The sequence below is a fragment of the Lepisma saccharinum genome, chromosome 3 (assembly GCF_977018435.1).
Source record: "Lepisma saccharinum chromosome 3, izLepSacc3.1, whole genome shotgun sequence".
Lineage (NCBI taxonomy): Eukaryota > Metazoa > Arthropoda > Insecta > Zygentoma > Lepismatidae > Lepisma > Lepisma saccharinum.
The window spans coordinates 88,054,044-88,073,166 of NC_139231.1; the positions used below are offsets into that span (position 1 = coordinate 88,054,044).

At 34.7% G+C, this 19,123-nt stretch overlaps 2 protein-coding genes across 2 annotated transcripts in view; one reads left to right on the plus strand and one right to left on the minus strand.

Annotated features, from left to right (window-relative positions):
* LOC145985896 (DNA repair protein XRCC4) overlaps positions 1–19,123 on the plus strand; it is a 44,516-nt gene that overhangs the window by 22,044 nt on the left and 3,349 nt on the right. The window lies entirely within an intron of this gene.
* Positions 14,339–17,217, minus strand: LOC145985895 (uncharacterized). The gene is made up of 2 exons (XM_083120030.1): positions 16,963–17,217; positions 14,339–15,374 (listed from the first exon to the last, which is right to left on the minus strand). Exons 1-2 carry the CDS (start codon positions 17,135–17,137, stop codon positions 15,136–15,138), a joined length of 414 nt encoding a protein of 137 aa, XP_082976156.1. The 5' UTR covers positions 17,138–17,217; the 3' UTR covers positions 14,339–15,135.

Genomic DNA, 19,123 nt, shown 5'->3' on the forward strand with positions numbered 1-19,123 from the left:
TTTGAGTTCAGAATCAATTTTAAGAAGAGGGTCCATGCATTGTGATTGTAAATTTGTAATTTCTAATTGAAGACTGGCATTGAGTGTGGTTTGTAAAGCTTGTAAATCACTTCTTAATTTCTTGACTCTGACATCAAGCATCAGAATCTCATCACTGTGATCTTCATGTCTTGTATGGCCAAATATATCATTAGGCATTTTTGTTTTAGTGGTTATTTATTATTGAATATCTAATTCTTAATTCTATGAAAAAGGGTATAAGCTTGTCATAGGATCCCGGGACTTCAATATATAAGCATTCACCAGCAGAAACAGTATATACAGTGCCAGAAATCATGTTTGAGTGCTTAATTCTATAAATATTTCTCCCTACTGAAATTTTGACATTACCCTCAGGGGTTGTAATAAATTGCAATTGTCCACCTACAGGTAATTGGTAATAATTTAAATTATTGTTAAATATGTACAATATTTTACCTGTTTCATCATCAACATCTGTAAGTATGCTGTTCAGATGAATAATTAATAAACCACTCAGTTTAGATATTATATCAGAAGAGGCTTGTGGTGTTGGCAGGTCCATAATACCTTGTTTTTTGAACCCAAATAAGTTCATAGGCATGTTTATTTATTTCAAATCATGCTCTGTAATTGGGCATTGATTGCCATTTTTCAAATCACAATGACCCCATGGTAGAGTATGTATGCCACATGACAAAATGCATCTCTTATCATCATGTGGGTCCAGAGCCACTTTTCTTACAATATTGCTAGTCAGCAAGTGATGCACACTCTGAATTCTGGATTCTGATGTTCTGATTAAACTCTGGGATTTGAGACAATTTTTATAATCTTCAAATTGGAGCTCTTTTTCCACAGTTACTCTGCCAATGCGCTTGGCTTTTTTGGCAACAACACCACTACATGTTTCAAAACTATACATCTTGGCACTTAACCCAGCAAATGCCACAATAACATCACCAAGTGTCTCATCTTTTAACTTGCCAGGCACCTTTTTGTTGTGGTGTTGAATCTCTGTATGTTCACTGGTATCAAAGTATTTAAACAATTTAGGCTGGGACATATCTTGATAAACATCTTCTGTCTGAATATCAAGAACAAAACTATCTGTATCCATGTACATCAGTTTTACACGATCCTTATAAAAAGGCTTCAACACATCATAATACAATTTTAACATATGTAATTTGGCCAATTCCAATATCACAGCCCCTACATAAATAGGCTTATCAAACTTAATCTTTGTTTTTTTCATATTAAAAAGTGCCATATTTTCATCATAAATTCTTCTATAATTGAAATTAGGCTTTGCAATCAATTTTTTGCTCAGGCTGGGGTCAGTAATTATTTTAACATCAGTATGTTTTCTGACATTTTCAATAGTTTTGCCATACACAGAATTGACCATCAATTTAAACAAAGATTTATCAAATTGGCTCATTGCAGATGTTCGAAGCTCTGTGTTTGTATCAATATATGGCTTCAACCATCTTGAGTGCCTGAACCTCAAAACTTTTCCAATTTTGGTCACTTGAACACCATGTTTCATCAGGAACTGGAGGTTTTTATAATATAAGACATAACCCTGTTTTGGCTCCAGAGTCATCATCAATTTCTTTTGTTTAGAGCCAGGTGAGCACTGAACCTCAGGAATTTGGGGCAGATCAGAAAATGTGTTGTGTAAATTATCTGGAATTGTCAGATCAACCTCTAAGAAGAGGCCATAGTCACTGTCATCAAAATCCTTAAGATCTTCAATATTGAAATCTTCAACCCACTCAAGCCCTGCATATGGCAGTTTATCCATCATAGCATAACCATAGAGGCTGTTTGCATCTACATACAGTATATAATTTGATGGCCGTGCTGGATCATAATCAGGAATATATTTGTTATTTGCTCTGGCATATCTCTGAGAGCATTGCACCATGCCCCCTCTTATACATTGCTCCATAAACAGATACATGTCTTGATCTTGGATCAGACCCAATTGCATTTTAGTGTTTAAAAACATTGCAGACCATGCTAGCCCCGGAGCACTGTAAAAATACATTGGATCCAGTTTATAATTTTGCATAGAAGATTTTCTGAATGCCTGAAGTATATCAGCTAAGAGAGTGACATCAAGTTTTAAATAAGCCATGTGATAATCACCAAATGTCTGGCATTTTAAATTGTTCCACATCAACTGGGCATGGTGATAATCATCATCAGTGATTCCTGATCCTCTGATTTTGCTGTAAAATGCTTGTTGCGGTGGCAGAGCACACTCATCAAATTTAGAAAAATCTGTAACATAGTCATATGGATATACACCCTTCCGCCTAATTAATTTCAGGTCCTGATTTGGAAACAAAGCACATGTGATTTTGAATTGATCATCAGATAATTGAGTGGCCAGTGTAGCCAGGCTAGCCGATAAAATTCTGTATGAATCAAGAAATCTTAAGTGAATAGGAACACCATTAACTTTAATTATTTTGCTAATAGCAATATATTTCTCATCATTTTCAGCTAAAATATTTAAATTCTGCTTGTCAAACCCCTCGTACCTGATCAAATGATGAAAATCATAATTGGATGCTCCATGGCAAAATATAGGGACAAATTTTGGTCTCTGGATCTTAATATTACAGTTATTACACAGTGCCATTAAGAATTTACCATCTGTATGAGAATGGTGTTTCACCTTGATATTTGTATCTCAAAATTCAGAATCACATACCGGGCATTTTCCTGCATTGTTGAAATCTTCAATCTGTTTCTCTGTTAAAGGCAACATAGGTTTTGATTTTAATAAGATATTAGATGCTATGTCATGGCACTCATTTTCTATTCTAGGCACTCATTTTCTATTCTATGTGCAAATTTTTTGATGGCATCTGGTCCCATGTATGAATCTTTTTTACTAACAACACCATCCTGTACAACAACATAATAAAAACTAGAAGGTTGATGTAGCTGGTATGGTGTAATTGAAGATTCATCAGGATCTGGGCTACATAATGCAAGGGGTTTGAGGTTTGATTCAAAATCACAGACTATATATGCTGGGTGTTCCAACAAGGCTTCAAATTTTTTGAATTTGCAATTTTCACTTGGATTGGGCATGAGCATATGAACAGGTTTATGGTTGCCACAGTATTTCAGATGCTCAATTAACTTGTTTTTAGCAATTTCTGTGTTACATTCAGGAACCCTATTTACCATTTTCCTGCCATCAAATACAGTTAAACATCTTCTGCACAACTTGAATATTGTCTTAGATTTGTCTAGTTGTTTTCTGACTAAAGCTTCAAGATTATGTATCAGAGTGTAATGATATGTGCCATCCCCTTCAATTAAAAGCAGATCAATCGGAACAGCAGAATCATCATCAAATGTACTGATTCTGAGAGGTGCTATCAAGCAATTGCCATGGCCAGTGGAACAAATAAATACATTAATAGATAATTGTTTACCATTAATATCCCTGGCTTTTTTTTTCAAATTTATCAATATTCTGAACAGACATTGGATATTCTAAACCCTCCATTGCTTCATCAAAATTCTGTTCATATTGTTTATAATAAGTTATTCTCTCAGGATGCCTTAAAACTGGATACAAAGCAGCTAAAATACACCACAAAAAGCATTTCTCATCATTATTTTCAATATTAACCACGGCTCTTTTGTTTTTAATATTGGCAGGTAATGGCAGATATGTAGATCCTTGTAATGGGCTGAATTCAGAAATATTAACATAGAGCTTGTGTGGAGATCCGCATAGGCTCCATCCTGACTCTTTTCCAGCAAATTCAGAGTGTTTAATATTCAATTGATCTATCAAACTGCTTATTATTTTGTCTGAATTTGCATTTGGGTATACAGGCACAGTTTCTGTTATGTGGGGCTGTGTAAATTTTGTGCCATTTGGTTTCTTATATTGTGTAAACAATTTGAGAGACAGCTTATAAGAGCCATTTTGTGCATTTAGAATTGCCTGCACATCAGGATTTATACTGTTCAAAAAATTCTTAATATCACATTTTGGCTCTGATACAAACCGGTGATCCCTAAGTTGGCCATTAAAACTGCTATGGATAGGTTCATAGCGTGGCTGCTTTGCTGCTCTAGCATTAAGAGGTGCTTCATGCTTCCTTTTCAGACCAGATGTAGATGGTTGTGGGGGCAATGTTGATGACTGTACAGAGCAAGTACCTTTATGTTTATATGTGAAATATTCCATGCTATATTTTCTATGGCATTTGGGGCATATTTTAGTGGGAGTTCTGCATTTGTCTAGAACACAATTCCTTTGGTGCCTGGCCCAATTGGGGCTGGATATATTTTTATTACACTGATTGCAATATTTTTGATTTGGCATTTTTGTTGTTGGTTTATTATATAAAATTTCCTGGGGTTCAATTCAAAATTTTGCACTTAATATATATATATATATATATATATATATATTTTTTGTTCAGCTGTGTGCTTTGTATATTTCTTGTATATATTTAATATGTTAATATTATTAATTTTTATCCTCGGTTTATTATATAAATTTTTTTGGGTTTTAAATCAAAACTCTATGCTTATTATAACAGGTTGTAAAGCTAATAGTCTACAAGTGGAAAAAGAGAATAAATATTGATCTACACTGACCTAGCACAAATACCTGCACAGACATGCATGTCCTAGAAAGGCAATGACCTTGTTATGTATTGATTTTTGTATAACAGGCTGGGACAGATATAAGCCCGACTCTAAATATAAGTGGATTACAACAAACAAGCTGGATGTAACAAATATCAGATTTTTTATACAAAATATAACCCTTTTGTTCAATATATCAGAAATTGAATAATAAGAAATGTTTTATATTAAAACAAACAGGCCTGAAGTATGAAAAGCACTGTAACAACACATCTGTACTCCTCAGCCACTCTCACAATACTGGCTGATATGTAATGCAAAATCTCTTTATATACCCTAAGGCAGTCCGAGAAGAAAAAAACAGGAATTTCCCGTGAATTTTGTTTGCACGCAAAGCTTCAATACTCGGAAATTGTACACATTAATTACTTTGATCTAAACACTGACGCAGAGGAGAATCACTTGAAACATGCAAAGCAAAAATTCAATGCTACCGTGTCGGGAATTGTGCACATTAATCACTTTGATCTCAATACCATAAATACTGAGAATCAATCAATATGAAACATGCAAACATATGATGTAAGAAATGAGAGGGTCACAGAGCAATTCTAGAAGATTTCTGCATATTACATTGTTTTAATATGAGATAAACAAATTGAACCTGGTATCCAATTGAACTTAAACCGGAAGTAAATATGTGTGGGTGGGTGTGGGTTTTTGGCTTAATTTCAGGTGTATCCAAAACAATATCAAGAAGGGCATATTTTTAACAAGCTTATGGACAAAAATCTGGCTGATGCAACTTTTGTAAGTGTGGGCAAATCAATCTGAGGGGGCTCATCATTTCACAGGAAATTCCCGGGGGGCATTTTTACAAAAATCTTGGATTAGACAGGGTTCCACACTTGAGCAAAAAGCTCATATGGGCATGTTGAGCTTGTTTTAAGTGTAGACAAATCTGCCTGAGGGGGGTTCATCATTTCACAGGAAATTCCCGGGGGCATTTTTACAAAAATCTTGGATTAGACAGGGTTCCACACTTGAGCAAAAAGCTCATATGGGCATGTTGAGCTTGTTTTAAGTGTAGACAAATCTGCCTGAGGGGGGCTCATCATTTCTCGGGTTTATATTATAGCAAATACAACTACTTATCCACCATATTCCCCTTCGGATAACCACCCTTAAAAATACCAGTTTGGCGCCATTGCTGAGGACATCCAGGCTGTAAAGGAGTGGTTTCAGGAGCATCCAAAGACATTTTTTTAGGTCTTCGAATGTTCCAAGAAAGGTTGCACAAGTGTGCGTCTCTCCACGGAGAATATGTTGAATAAAAACTTCATCATCATCATTTACCACATCTTGTTTCTTCTAGGTAAAGCTAAAAACTTATCAGCATCCCCTTTTATTTTGCTTCTTCCATGGGTTTCAAAGTGGGAGACAGAAACCTGTCTTCTCAACTCTGTACTTAATATGGTTAACATGCACGTGAAATACTAGAACCAGACAGATGTTAGACTTGTAGATGTAAGTGTTAGTTTTTCAAATAAATACAAGATTTAAACAGTGTTGACAACAATGTTTAGGAACTTGAAAATAATGTTAGGAAGTGACCCAACAATTTTTCCATTTTTAGCTATCTGCACTGGTAACATTGTGCTATGGTGCCGAACTTTTGAATCATCCTGTATATTTGATTTAAATTTTTGTAATTACAATAATTCATTCACTTAAAAAAGGAGTAAAATACTATGGTGCCATTTTAGGAACTCAGTGTTTCCATCTTTACTTGCCACAGTAGAGGGGGTTGACAAAGTGTAGTTTTGTTTTTCAACATTTCTCCATTATGAACTTTGATCTTGTTAATATGCATATATATATTAAGCTTTCACTGTTAACAGTTTTCATCCATTTTGAAAGTGGAACTCCTGGTGATAATCCACTTTGAAACCGACTCCTATATTTTTTAAACATTTTTCTTTAACTCTAGAGAAAAATTTTGGGGTTCAAATTGTCATAAAATTGTGTTTCCAAGCAAGTTTGCTTATTTCTTACGACAAGTGTAAATTTTCAATAAATTCTAACCAGTAAGTAGTAATGAGGTCATGAAATAACTAATGCCAAATTCCATTTTTTTTGTAAGGTGACAAATGTCTGAGAATGTTAAAAAATTGCATTTCTTGTAAGGATAACATGAGGGGAAAATGTAGCAAAGTTGAAAAAATCTGAGATGGTGCATACCATTTTTTACTTTTTCTGTATGATTTGATTTGAAATGACCCTTCTTCGAGTGCAATATCATTTCCCCTCCCCTTCCTATCAAGAGAATCATGTCTAGATGTGAACTTGTAGAGTCATGGACACTTCTGGGTTGTAAAGATCACATTGAAAGTTAATACGATTGTTACAACCCAGAAGTGTCCGTGACTGTATACATGAGCACATGCAAGTGAGAACACAAGCTTCTTCTAATACATGTTCTATACTTTTACACAGTCCTCACAAAAAGTTTGGAATATTGTTATATTAGGCGATAGGTTTTGATTGATTGGTATTTTAAGTTTAATTGATGCACAGTAAAGCTAATCGGGACTGAACCTGCAGTTTAAAGTAGGATCCGAACCACTATGTGCCTCCACCAGGAATCAAACCCGGGGCTCCTTGATTACAAGGTGGCGACGATTAGGTGATAGGCAGGGTGGGATATGTAGGCGAAAGCATGATCACATCCAGCAGACAGATACCATGTGTTGTTGAATTCCAAGATCTTGCCTATCACCTATTGCCTAATATAACAATATTCCAAACTTTTTTGAGAGGAGTGTATTTTATGATTAATAAATATATTTTGAAACAAAATGTGATTTCCTGGCATGGTATTGACAACATACATTATCATGCTGATCTGCAAGGAAAACATGTTGAATTCCAACTTGGTAGAGAAAGGGTTAATATTAACATGTAAATTTTCCACTTCAAATATAACACTCAATTTGCCAGAGTTTGCTTTAGAAACATTAATCACGTTGGAATATTAAAATTGCGGTTATATAATCACAAAATCCACTTCTCTACACAATAGTGGTACTACAAAAAAATATTTTTTAGCAATTTTAAGGATAATTAGAATGGAAAAGTATCGGTCAGTTCAGTCAGTTATAAATTCCAACTGATACCAGTGGTACTCGCTAATACAGATACATCGGCATCAGTATTGGGCCAGTCCTATTAAACGTTTTATTAGGAATATTTATAAATATTACTAAATATTCCATTGCAATCATACATCAGTCCACTAAAGTTTTGATTTAAAATGTGAATATTAAAATAGCTATAATTTAATTATGTAATTTACTTTTACCACATAAAGTTGGTGCAAAATTAAATAGTCATGCATTTTGCATTCCTTACAGAATAATTAAACTCCACAAAAGTGTTGCACAGCATTTTTGCAGAACAAGAGATATCCGAACTCCAGCAAAGTAGTATGAGCCCATTTTTAATGCAATTTGCATTGTTGTAGGAATTTACCAATACTACATACTAATTTTTTTGTTCACTTTGGTCTATTGTGGTAGCCACGGGCATGCAGACACATTTTTCTTTAGTGCAAAATTTCGATTTTCTTCTTTTACGTTTTGTTACTGGGAGCTGAAATGTATAAATTTCACCTTCACTAAGAGCCCGTGATTTAAAAAAAAAATACATATCTCTACAACAATTAGTTCTCGAGCTACGTTTTTTGGTACATCACGGCAAGTTTGAAAAGTGTGAACTTGAAGTTCACATCTGGAGAGGCTATACACTTATGCGTGTGGGAAAGGCTTCTGTCTGCTAAAGGTTAAAGTATAAAATTTTTGAGTCACTGATATATAGTATAAAATGCATTATTGTACATGGTAAGCTGGCAGTTATGGCGAATGTAATAATCTGTGCATAGTAACGATTATGCACCATTTTTATGTGTCTTATGGATGATTTTAAGTTTTTAATAATGTAATTCACCTTGTTACAAGTTTTAATATATTTAATTATGAAGTTCCAATATTAAGATGTTTATTTCTGTTTATGTCATAAATATTAGGACATAACAAAATGGCAACGAGGATGGGATTAAAGTAAGTAAGTCCAAGTGAGCCAGTATGGAAAAACACTTAAGTTTTATACCTGCATTTGAGGCTTATGACCCAAGACAGGATATAAATTCGTATATTAAAAGATTCAAGGCTTTCATTGAGGCTAACAATATACAAGAAAGGAAACGAGTGTTTACTCTTATTTCTGTAATCGGTAGTTTACCATATCAAGAGCTGGAACACAGATTAAGTCCAAAAGATCCACAAGATTGCACCTTGGAGGAACTCTTTGCTACATTGAGAAAAATATATGTACCACAAGTTAATAAATGGATTCAACAAATGCAAATAACGCAAGAGCAAGGTGAGACAGCTACATCGTAGATAAATCGCTTAAAAGTTGCTGCAATAACATGTGAGTTTACAACAGACGAATTAGACACACGTCTTAGAGAGAAACTCGTGTTTGGACTTCCCGACAGTATGCTAAAAGATAGATTACTGTCAGACATGCCCAGCACATTCAAAAAGGTTTGTGATGTAGTACTTCAACATGAAATAATATGTACAAATAAAGTAAACCAAAATAGTATTTTGGTAGGTGCAAGCAAACAGGTACAAGGCTCATGTAAATTCAGTACAAACAATTCGTTTGGTAAAACTCATTTTTCAAAGAATCAACAACATACAAGAGAATCAAGATTCGGAACAAATAATGCATACAAAGGGATGCCACAATCTAAACTCCAAACTGCATTTAGCCAAAAATTTGTATCACGGCAAAATCAGGCAAGTGATATAAAATGTAAGCACTGTGCAAGGTTAGGTTGCACATTCAAAGAGCAGCTTCCGTAAGAAGAAAGGACATTTCTCGGCTGCATGTTTCAAAAGAAATAAAAAATGGAACGTACCCACAGTCAATTTATCTACTATGTATAAGGGAAATTGTGAAATGAGAAACAGTAACTTAGATACCAAAGGTAATAGTTATGGAGAATACAACTCTCAAAATAGCTTATTCTCTGTGCAAGAAGATGGTGCATATACTTTCTTAAGTAGAAACACGCAACAAATGTACAATAAAAAGCAAACAAATCTATTTCTAGTTTGCAACACGCATCTGAGCAAATTTCATTGCGAAATGAACGTTCACCTTTGTACATTAATTTTATAATACAAGACCAATCCTTAGAAGCTATTGTTGATTCTGGTAGCTTTGCTAATTTCATTTCCAAAGATTTATTAACTAATCTTATAGGCAACTTCACACTGAGTCCGTTATTAAATTCATATACGTCGATATCAGGTGAAAGATTGTGCCAATTAAGCTTACAACTTTACTATCATGGCAAAATGTACATGATGCCTTTTGTTGTTGGCGATAAGATTAATACAAATATATTAATTAGTAGAGCTGCAATGAACATATTTTTTTGTGATTGGTGCAGCAAACTTCTAAATGAGTTTCCTGAAACTGATTACATTCAATAGGAAGATTCTACACATGCTTGCTTAGGTCTAGAATCAAAAGATTCGCTACCAGATGCTTGTTTGAAAATTCAGCATTCAGGCATAATGGATACTCCAAAGGTACATCAGTAAAGGATTGATGATATAGGTGAATGTTCACGAACATCAAATGTGCAAGGGCAAAATAGCCAAACCATGATTCTGAACAAACATAAAGCCGAGGTAGAGAATTCAAGTAATTTAGAACAAATGAATATTGAAGACTGTCGTTCACAATTGCTGACATCTTTTGCAGAAGTTTTTAATGAGGATATTAGTACACCCATTAAAGATTTCAAGGTATCAATACCATTACAGAAGAATGCCAGGCCTGTGTTCAGGAAAGCACAGAATAGCATATTCATTACGAGATCAAATAAAACAAGAAATAGATAATATGTGTAAGCAGAATATTATAGCTCCTATAGAACATTCCGAATGGGCACGTCCTATTGTGCCAGTTAAGAAATCAAATAATTGTATACGTATCTGTGTAGATTACTCAAAAATGGTCAATTTTCAAACCGATGGTTTAGTGTATTCTCTACCAAATTTTTCTGATATTTTACAAAAAGTTAAAGTAGGAAAGTACTACACCAGGCTTGATTTACGGTCAGCATTTTTACAAGTAAGTTTGCATCCAGACTCTCAAAACATATTGTGTTTAAATTGTGATTCTCACTTGTACAGAATGCAACGTTTACCTTTTGGTACAAATGTTTCGTCTCAGCTTTTCACACAGGTAATTGATTCAATTTTAACAGGATTGGAAAGAGTTGCAGAATTTATTGATATGTTATCATTTCTGTAGATAGGCTACAAGAATGTTTCCTAAGAACAAAACAAGTCCTGGAACGCTTTATTGTTAAAGTCAATTTAAGTAAATCTGAATTCCTAGAGCAATAAGTGATTTACTCAGGAAGACGTTTTACGGCAAATGGAATCACACCAAGTGAAAAGCATGTGCATGCTATTTTAGAAAGTCCACAGCCAAAGGATAAGGTTCAACTACAAAGTTTTTTAGGGATGGTTGCATTTGAAAGCCATTTTCTACACAACTTGTCATCTACAATACCACACTTTTATAGACTACTGAGGAAAGGCGAAAAATGGTTGTGGACTAATCAATGTGTATCGGAATTTCAGGCTGTTAAAGATAAGATTGTTCAGACACCTGCTATAATTCCTTTCGATCCTTCAAAAGAAATAATCCTAGAAACGGATAGTTCTTGCTACGGTGTTGGGAGGACAATTAGAGCACAAGATAGATGGCGAACATCGAACAGTGGCGTGTTTTTCAGCTACACTTTCATCTGCTCAGAAGAATTACTGTCAGGGAGAAAGAGAGGCATTAGCCATTGTTTCATCAGTTAAGAATGTTTACTTAAATCTGGCAGGTCAAAAATTTACAATATACACTGACTCAACGACTGCCAAATCATTGCTTGATTTGAATACACCAGTGCCAATGCAACACAATGCGTGTTGGCAGAGGTACAAAATATTCATGGCATCTCTGAATTATGAAATAGTGTATTCTAAGAAGGTTCAAATAGCAGACGTTTTGTCAAGATTACCACTACCTGAAGAATTGCAATCAGATTTTGTTTTGACAGTGTATGCAGATCTAGAACAAAAGTTACAACCATTACGCATATCTGAGATCAAGGAGCATACAAAAAGCAATACTTTGTTCTCTAAAGTAATAATTTCCATCATGAATGGTTGGCCAAGAGGAATTGATCCACAAATCAATGAGGAAGAAGTAGTTTTATGGAAGAAACGTCTGGAACTGTCAACAGAAGATGGATTGTTGATGTGGGGAAATAGAATTGTATTGCCAGACACACTGCGATCCAAGTTTCTGACTCAAATTCATGGTCTGCACAGTGGCGTAGTGAGATTAAAACAGATTTGCAGAGATTTAGTTTGCTGGCCTAAAACGACTTCTGACATTGAAAGTTTTGTTGCAAAATGTGATGCTTGTCAGGCGAATGTAAGAGCTCCAGCAAAAGGACAATTTATATCATGGACACAGACATCACAACCCATGGAAAGTGTACATGTTGATCACTTCTATTTCAAAGGTTATTTATTCCTGTTGTGTGTTGAAGCTCACATGAAATTTTTGAATGTTTGGCAATGTTCTGATTTAACGGCTCAGGAAGGAATTAGACATTTAAAAAGCCAATTTTACATACTTGGTTCTCCAAAAGAGTTAGTCTCAGATAATGGACAATCCTTCGCAAGTGAACAATTTAAGATGTTCTGTCAAAGGTTGGGCATTGAGTTAAAGCACTCATGTCCATATAAACGGGAACGGTTTAGCGGAGAGAAAGGTTAATACCGTGAAAAGGTATTTAACCCTCATAGGAGATATTCCAAAGGGAGATGATAGAAAATTAAATACTGAGGTAGAATCACTGCTGCGTACAGTAATTCACTGGCATAACAATACTCCATTGCCATCAACTGGAACATCTCCAAGTTCATCAATGTTTTCTTATGACACTGCAAGTAATATAATCATTAAAGATGACACTAAAAATGTTCATTATGCATGTGAGAGCTTTTCAATTGGAAGTAAAGTATATTATTACTGCCCTGAAAGAATGATATATTGGAAAGGAGAATTATTGAAAGATGCAGTTTTGCTGTATATAAAGTAAGAGATGTAGAAAGTGGCAGATACACGAATGTACACTATTCATTTTTAAAGATTCTTCATGAAACAGGAGAAGATTCAAATCAGTCAGAAAGACCTAAGGAATATGACGATAGTGCATATCATGCATATTTATATCCTCCAATTAAAAATGAAATGCATCGGCAGGCATTAAGCGACAGTGAAGAACACAATGCTCACAGTTCGTCTCCGAAGCAAGAAATTAGCTCATATTTGAAGGAAGCGAGCAGACTTGGTCCAGGAACCAATTCATCTTCGAAGGGAGGAATTAATCTTGGTCCAGGAACCAGTTCGTCTTCGAAGGGAGGAAATAATCTTGATCCAGGAACTAGTTCATCTAAGAAGCAAGGGAATAGTTTTGGTCTAGGACGTAGTTCGATGAGAAGAAGGAAATCTCAAAGAGTAAAAAGGACACGAGTGTTTTACCCCTCACAAGTTTGTTTTCTATGGAAGGGGAGAAGATTGATATGTATTATAAAATGCATTATTGTACATGGTAAACTGGCAGCTATGTCCAATGTAATAATCTGTGCATAGTAACGATTATGCACCTTGTTTATGTGTCTTATGGATGATTTTAAGTTTTAATCCACCTTGTTACAAGTTTTAATATATTTAATTATGAAGTTCCAATATTAAGATGTTTATTTCTGTTTATGTCATAAATATTAGGACATAACACCCCCTTCACATTCTGTAAGCAACGTCGACTCTGCTGCTTCCGGCTTGAAAATTATGGACCCTGAAACCCCTAACAACAATTCTGAATCACCTTGTCTTATTATTCATAACTTGTAACTTGCACTTTTGTTAATTCAAATTTTATATGTAGACTCATTCAATATGAATTTACTTACATTCAAAATATTTAAATTATATTACATAATTAAATGTCGAATAGTCGAAATAGTCGAATAGATTGGTATAGTCACCAATTGCAGACTCCTTCATTTCTATTTCTAATATGGATTTTATCCACCAAATGTCAATGACTGATGTAATTTTATTTTTGCCAATACCATGAAGTACTGATAACAAGTATACTGCCAATCTAACTTAAAATTGGAAATGTTCATTTATAAAATGGTTTACTTTCTAATGTATTTAACAAAGTACCTGCAATATGATTTGCCTTAGTAAAACAAAGCATCATCATCATCTGGAGGAATATGAATTCAGATTTTTCTTGACACAAATTAACAAAATTGCAAAATTTTATACTACATTAAAGGCTATTTTTTTTAACAAAGAAAGAATCAGCAAAATTAATGCTATTTTACAAGATAAACCAATATGTCTATATCGACCAATAACATAGCATACTGATTTATCTGGCCCAATCCTACAAAATTTACTCTTTATAGCAAAGGAGAATGTATGAGAATTAAATCACACAATTTTCCAAAACAATTATAAATGTTTTTATTTATATGAGAAATAGAAACATGCATTTATATACTAAAGAAAATTTCTAGATTTAATCCACAGCCATTAATTAAAATTATTCACTTATTCTTTTGTGTGAAGACCATGAACTCAATGTGGTTTGCATGCAGCAACTTCCATAAAGCGCACACAAGTTTCTTCTTTCAAAAATCTGACCATGTCAAATGAGATTCACATAAGCAACCCCAACTCACTCACTCATTTGCCTGAAGTTGTTCTGATGGAAAGTACTGAAGCCACCTTCCTATATCCTAATGCTAATAAAAATATATATATATATTGTGTGTGTATGTGTGTGTATATATATATATATATATATTCAAGGAAAAGGCAACAATGTACAACTACATTTTTCTCACATACAGTCACTCCCTCTATACATGAATGTAACAAACAATAACTTATCTGTACACACAAACAGTCTGCAAATACATAACTTGTCCTAAGAAAATGATTACATACACTCACAGTTCAAATTGTACACTCGCACTTATTGATGCATGATACACATATATATATCTATCTATCTAAATATCTTTATTATAAAGTGAAGGAGTATGAAAGGATTAACACCCTGATTAAGACTAGTTAAGACAGTCTGACTTCAAACTGTAAGAACAATACTGATTTGACTCCTTAGCATACGAACACACTAAGAAAGACAACACAAGTTCCTTTCAACCCACCAACTTACATGGAATTTAAGTTTGATCACATGCACTGGGAAATAACATTCAGTTCATCCAACTGTGCACGCAGCAGTTAGTTTTCCTTTTTTTCCACAATTTCTGTGAGATCTTCTATTGTCTTTTCAAGCACGTCTAACAAATTGGCACAAAAAGACAGCTTGTTTTGTGACTTGTGATTGGGGGTGTCACTGGACGAAGGCAGAGAGACCTCTTCACCTTCTTTGGAGCTTCCAGCAGAACTTCCAGCCTTTGGACTTTCTCCCTCCTCTTCCTCTTCACTATTCATTTTCCGCCTTTTCGAAGGTGCAGCTTCTGTAAGAATCAAGTACCTTTTTATATATATGTTACAAATTTTGGTACATTAAAGGTGCTATCCCAATTACACCTACCTTTATAAAATGGCTTGCACATGCATCAAGTTTATTAACATATGCAGTAAACAACTTGCAGTTTAAAACATTGTTTCTTATACTAGTTACCTAGAAACAAGTGGTTTTTCTGTCATGTCATCCTAGTAACCTCATCTGACACTTTCTTACTATCGATAAACAAGGTGTATTATATAACTCTTCATACACAATCTCCCGCCAATGAAAAAATATCACTTTCCATCTCCATTCTTAATATGGGAAATGTACCTGATACGAGAGGATTTCTTTTTCTCCATGTGTTGGTTCCTTCTTAAGAAACTATTAATTTTGGTGGACCATTGTCTCCATTGCTTGTAGGTCAATGGCTTATATCATGTAAGTTTAACTGTGTTTTTCATGCTACACCATGATGTTAAAAATGTTCCATGTGCAATTAATACAAAAATATACAACAGCTGTTTCAAAATCAACCTCTGACTGGCTGATAAAAATAAACTGATTGCCACAGTGATATGGTTCATTGGCTACAGCAATCGGAAACCACCAACTTGCAGTCCATTTTGTTTAGTTGTGTGCCATTGCTAATCTTGCCAGCCAATTTGAGATCCATGGTGTGGTTGTTTTCTGCAAGCAGAAGGACACAGCAAGATTTGTCCTACATTGTGCCATGGTAGGGGTGATAACATTATAAGTGACAGTTCCATGAGCAATTGGTGTGCAAGAAATTCAGGAATGGGAACACCAAAAGGCTGACACTTAATTGTGACTGAACTTGTTCAAAAAGTGTCTGAATTTAAGTAGTGACTATTTGTAAAAGTAATACAGTGATGTATGTATTAACATTTTTCATTATTGTTCACTCTTTTTACCAGCCACTGAGAGACTGATTCAGAAAAAAAAGAACCCAAAGAAGCAGGTTAACTAGAATGGACAATAAAGGTACACAGAGATCTAAGATGTGCAACTGTGATCAAGCCAAAGCAGAGCACTGAAATGGGGTGCCAGAATCCTAGATCTGATCTCTAATTAAGTTACAATTTTCGCGAACCTTTCAATATCGTAAGGCTTAATTACAACTGTTATGGATATGAAAATTCACTTCTTACACTAATATACATATAACTCCAAATTTAGGCAAAATCAATCTTACAGTTTGTTACTGAGTCTATTATAAAATTATGAGAATATCAATCAACAACCTTCTGTGAATGAAGACAGTGAGTCACTGAAAACAATAAATTAAAAAATTACATTTTTCGGGTGAAAAAACTTAAAATGTGGAAAAATATAAAATCCTGGAAAATTTTGTACCCATTTGGTCAATTGGGACCATAAAGAATATATGTACGAGGGTCAGTCAATACTGATTTAATAGCCAAATGAGTTATAACTGTGAAAGTTGGTATCAAGACATTCCATTCCATGAATTACCAAGATATGGCATGCCTAGAAGGCATGTGGTCTAGAAGATGCATTGTTTCTAAAACAGTTGAAGATTTTAAATAAAGTAATGGTAGCATTACACTGACCTGCTCCTTCACCCTCTGTGGGCTGTTTTTGTGCACTTTTTGTCTTTAGGAGGAGCTGAGTGAGCATGGGCAGAAGTTCCTCTGAAGCTGCCAGTGGGACATCAGAGCTATGGACCAATGTAAGTGCTCGCAAATCCCCATTCAACTTAAATGCTGTGGCTTGTATGTTCACCATGCCGGCTATTTCAGCCAAAGATGAGACTAGGCTTTCAATCAAGGTGCACGTCTGCTCACTCAGTACATGTGAAGCAACCTAAGAAACACAAAGCAAGCATCTATTAGTGAAATCATGAGTTTCAATGGAATTATTAGTGGAATCATGAGCTTCATTTTTGCATGCAACATCAGCTTTCTGCTCAGAACAAGGGAGTACTTTACCTTGACATACCATCACATTTATAATTCCAAAGATGGTAGTTTCTGATGTGAATCCCTCAGCCTTCAATAATACAAATAAGAAGTTTGAGAAGCACTGGAGACTATATACTAAGAACAAACTACTGGAGACTAACAGACCATTTGCAAATATTTAAGTTGATTATTGATTTTCTATCAATTTCTGATGGCAGCTGCCACCATTCACGTAGCAATAGCTGCTTTACTGCTCGGTGGGGTTCCGGTTTCCAATGGTGCAACCACAGTGGGGGCACTGCCCCCCACCCCTCGATGGAAATCAATTCTAGAGGGGGAGTGGCAAACGTTGACAGCCAAGGGCACCTGTAGCAGGACACAGAGCAGCAATTGCCGACCTCGATTTCAAATTTTATTTAGATTTCAAATAAAAATACATTTCATAAAATTTTATTGCAAGCTTCACTCACAATACCTCCTTTTTTCAGTCCCGTGAAATTATTTGCATCCTATTAAATCAATATTGTTTTCAGTTGCAAAAATTGGATCAAAAAATTATCTTCCTCACTTCGCTCGCAATATAATTGTTTTCTGTAATGGATTTAAATAATATGTGTTGTATAAACTTTGAATATGTACACAATTTAGTGTTACCATGATGCATATGTATTTCTTATTTTATGTCGCTCCATGTTGCATATGTGTAAAACATATCTTGTACATGAAAGTTATACATGCTATATGTACAAAAAGAATAATCTTTGGAATGCAGTTATCATTCATTTTCTGCCATTCAAAAATACAGTTTGTGTGCTTGTTTTCCATTATTAGCTAATGTGAAATTGAACAAGTTGAAAAATTATTTCAAATCATTTGTTCCAAACAAATGCTTTAGCACTGGCTTCTATCCCCTTTTTGCGTAATTTACGAGGATAATAACGTCTTTGATACTACTACTAGTACCACCACTAGTAATATTATTATTATTGCTACGTTTATCCTGCTACTTGCCCCTCCCCCCCCAAGACAAAAACTCATGGTTGCGCCTCTGCCGGTTTCACCTATTCTGTTGACACACCAGGTAAACTTGCTACTACAGTAAGCAACAGATTCCTACAGTGGTAGCAGTGGCCACCAAAATCAATAGAACATCAATAATCAGGTTTTCAGATAAAGTGAATACAGTGCTTTTAGTATATTATTTAGGGATGGGCCGATATGAAAATTTGGCCGATACCGATAAAGTAACGATATAAAATTTACCGATACCGATAACCGATATTCTACCGATCCGATATAAAATTAGAAATGGTCCTTGAAGAACCTGAAAGGTTCATTGACCTCCTTAATAAATGTGTTTCAAGGTGACTGCAGTGAAAAAGAAATTGCATATTTAGACATTTACTTTTTTATAAATTAGGGCATGGAGATTATCCATAAAAATTACAACAAAATGGCAGAATTTTGCACTAAATTATCAAATATTTATCGATATATCGGATCGGTAAAATAATCGGTAATTTTACCGATAAACCGATACACCGATATGCCTATATCGGCCGATACCGATAGAGTACCGATTAATCGGTCCCATCCCTAATATTATTGTACAGGGTGTCACAAAAAATGTACACATACACACATTTTTAGTCCACAACTCCTTGTATTTTCATTCTTTTGAGAAGTAACCGACTTGAAGTAATGCCTCAAATGAAATCTCCTTAAGTGATACTGAAGATCAAGAAAGTAAGTGCAAGGACAGTTTAGCAAAGAGATGCAATGTTTTTAGTTGCCATTACTCGAATTAGAG

What these genes read in the sequence shown, in the direction of transcription:
- LOC145985895 (XM_083120030.1), bottom strand. Translation starts at nt 17,137, where the DNA reads ATGGTGAACATACAAGCCACAGCATTTAAGTTGAATGGGGATTTGCGA. An exon ending in CACAGAGGGTGAAGGAGCAG is followed by an intron (nt 15,375 to 16,962) that starts GTCAGTGTAATG and finishes TGATTCTTACAG; the next exon opens with AAGCTGCACCTTCGAAAAGG.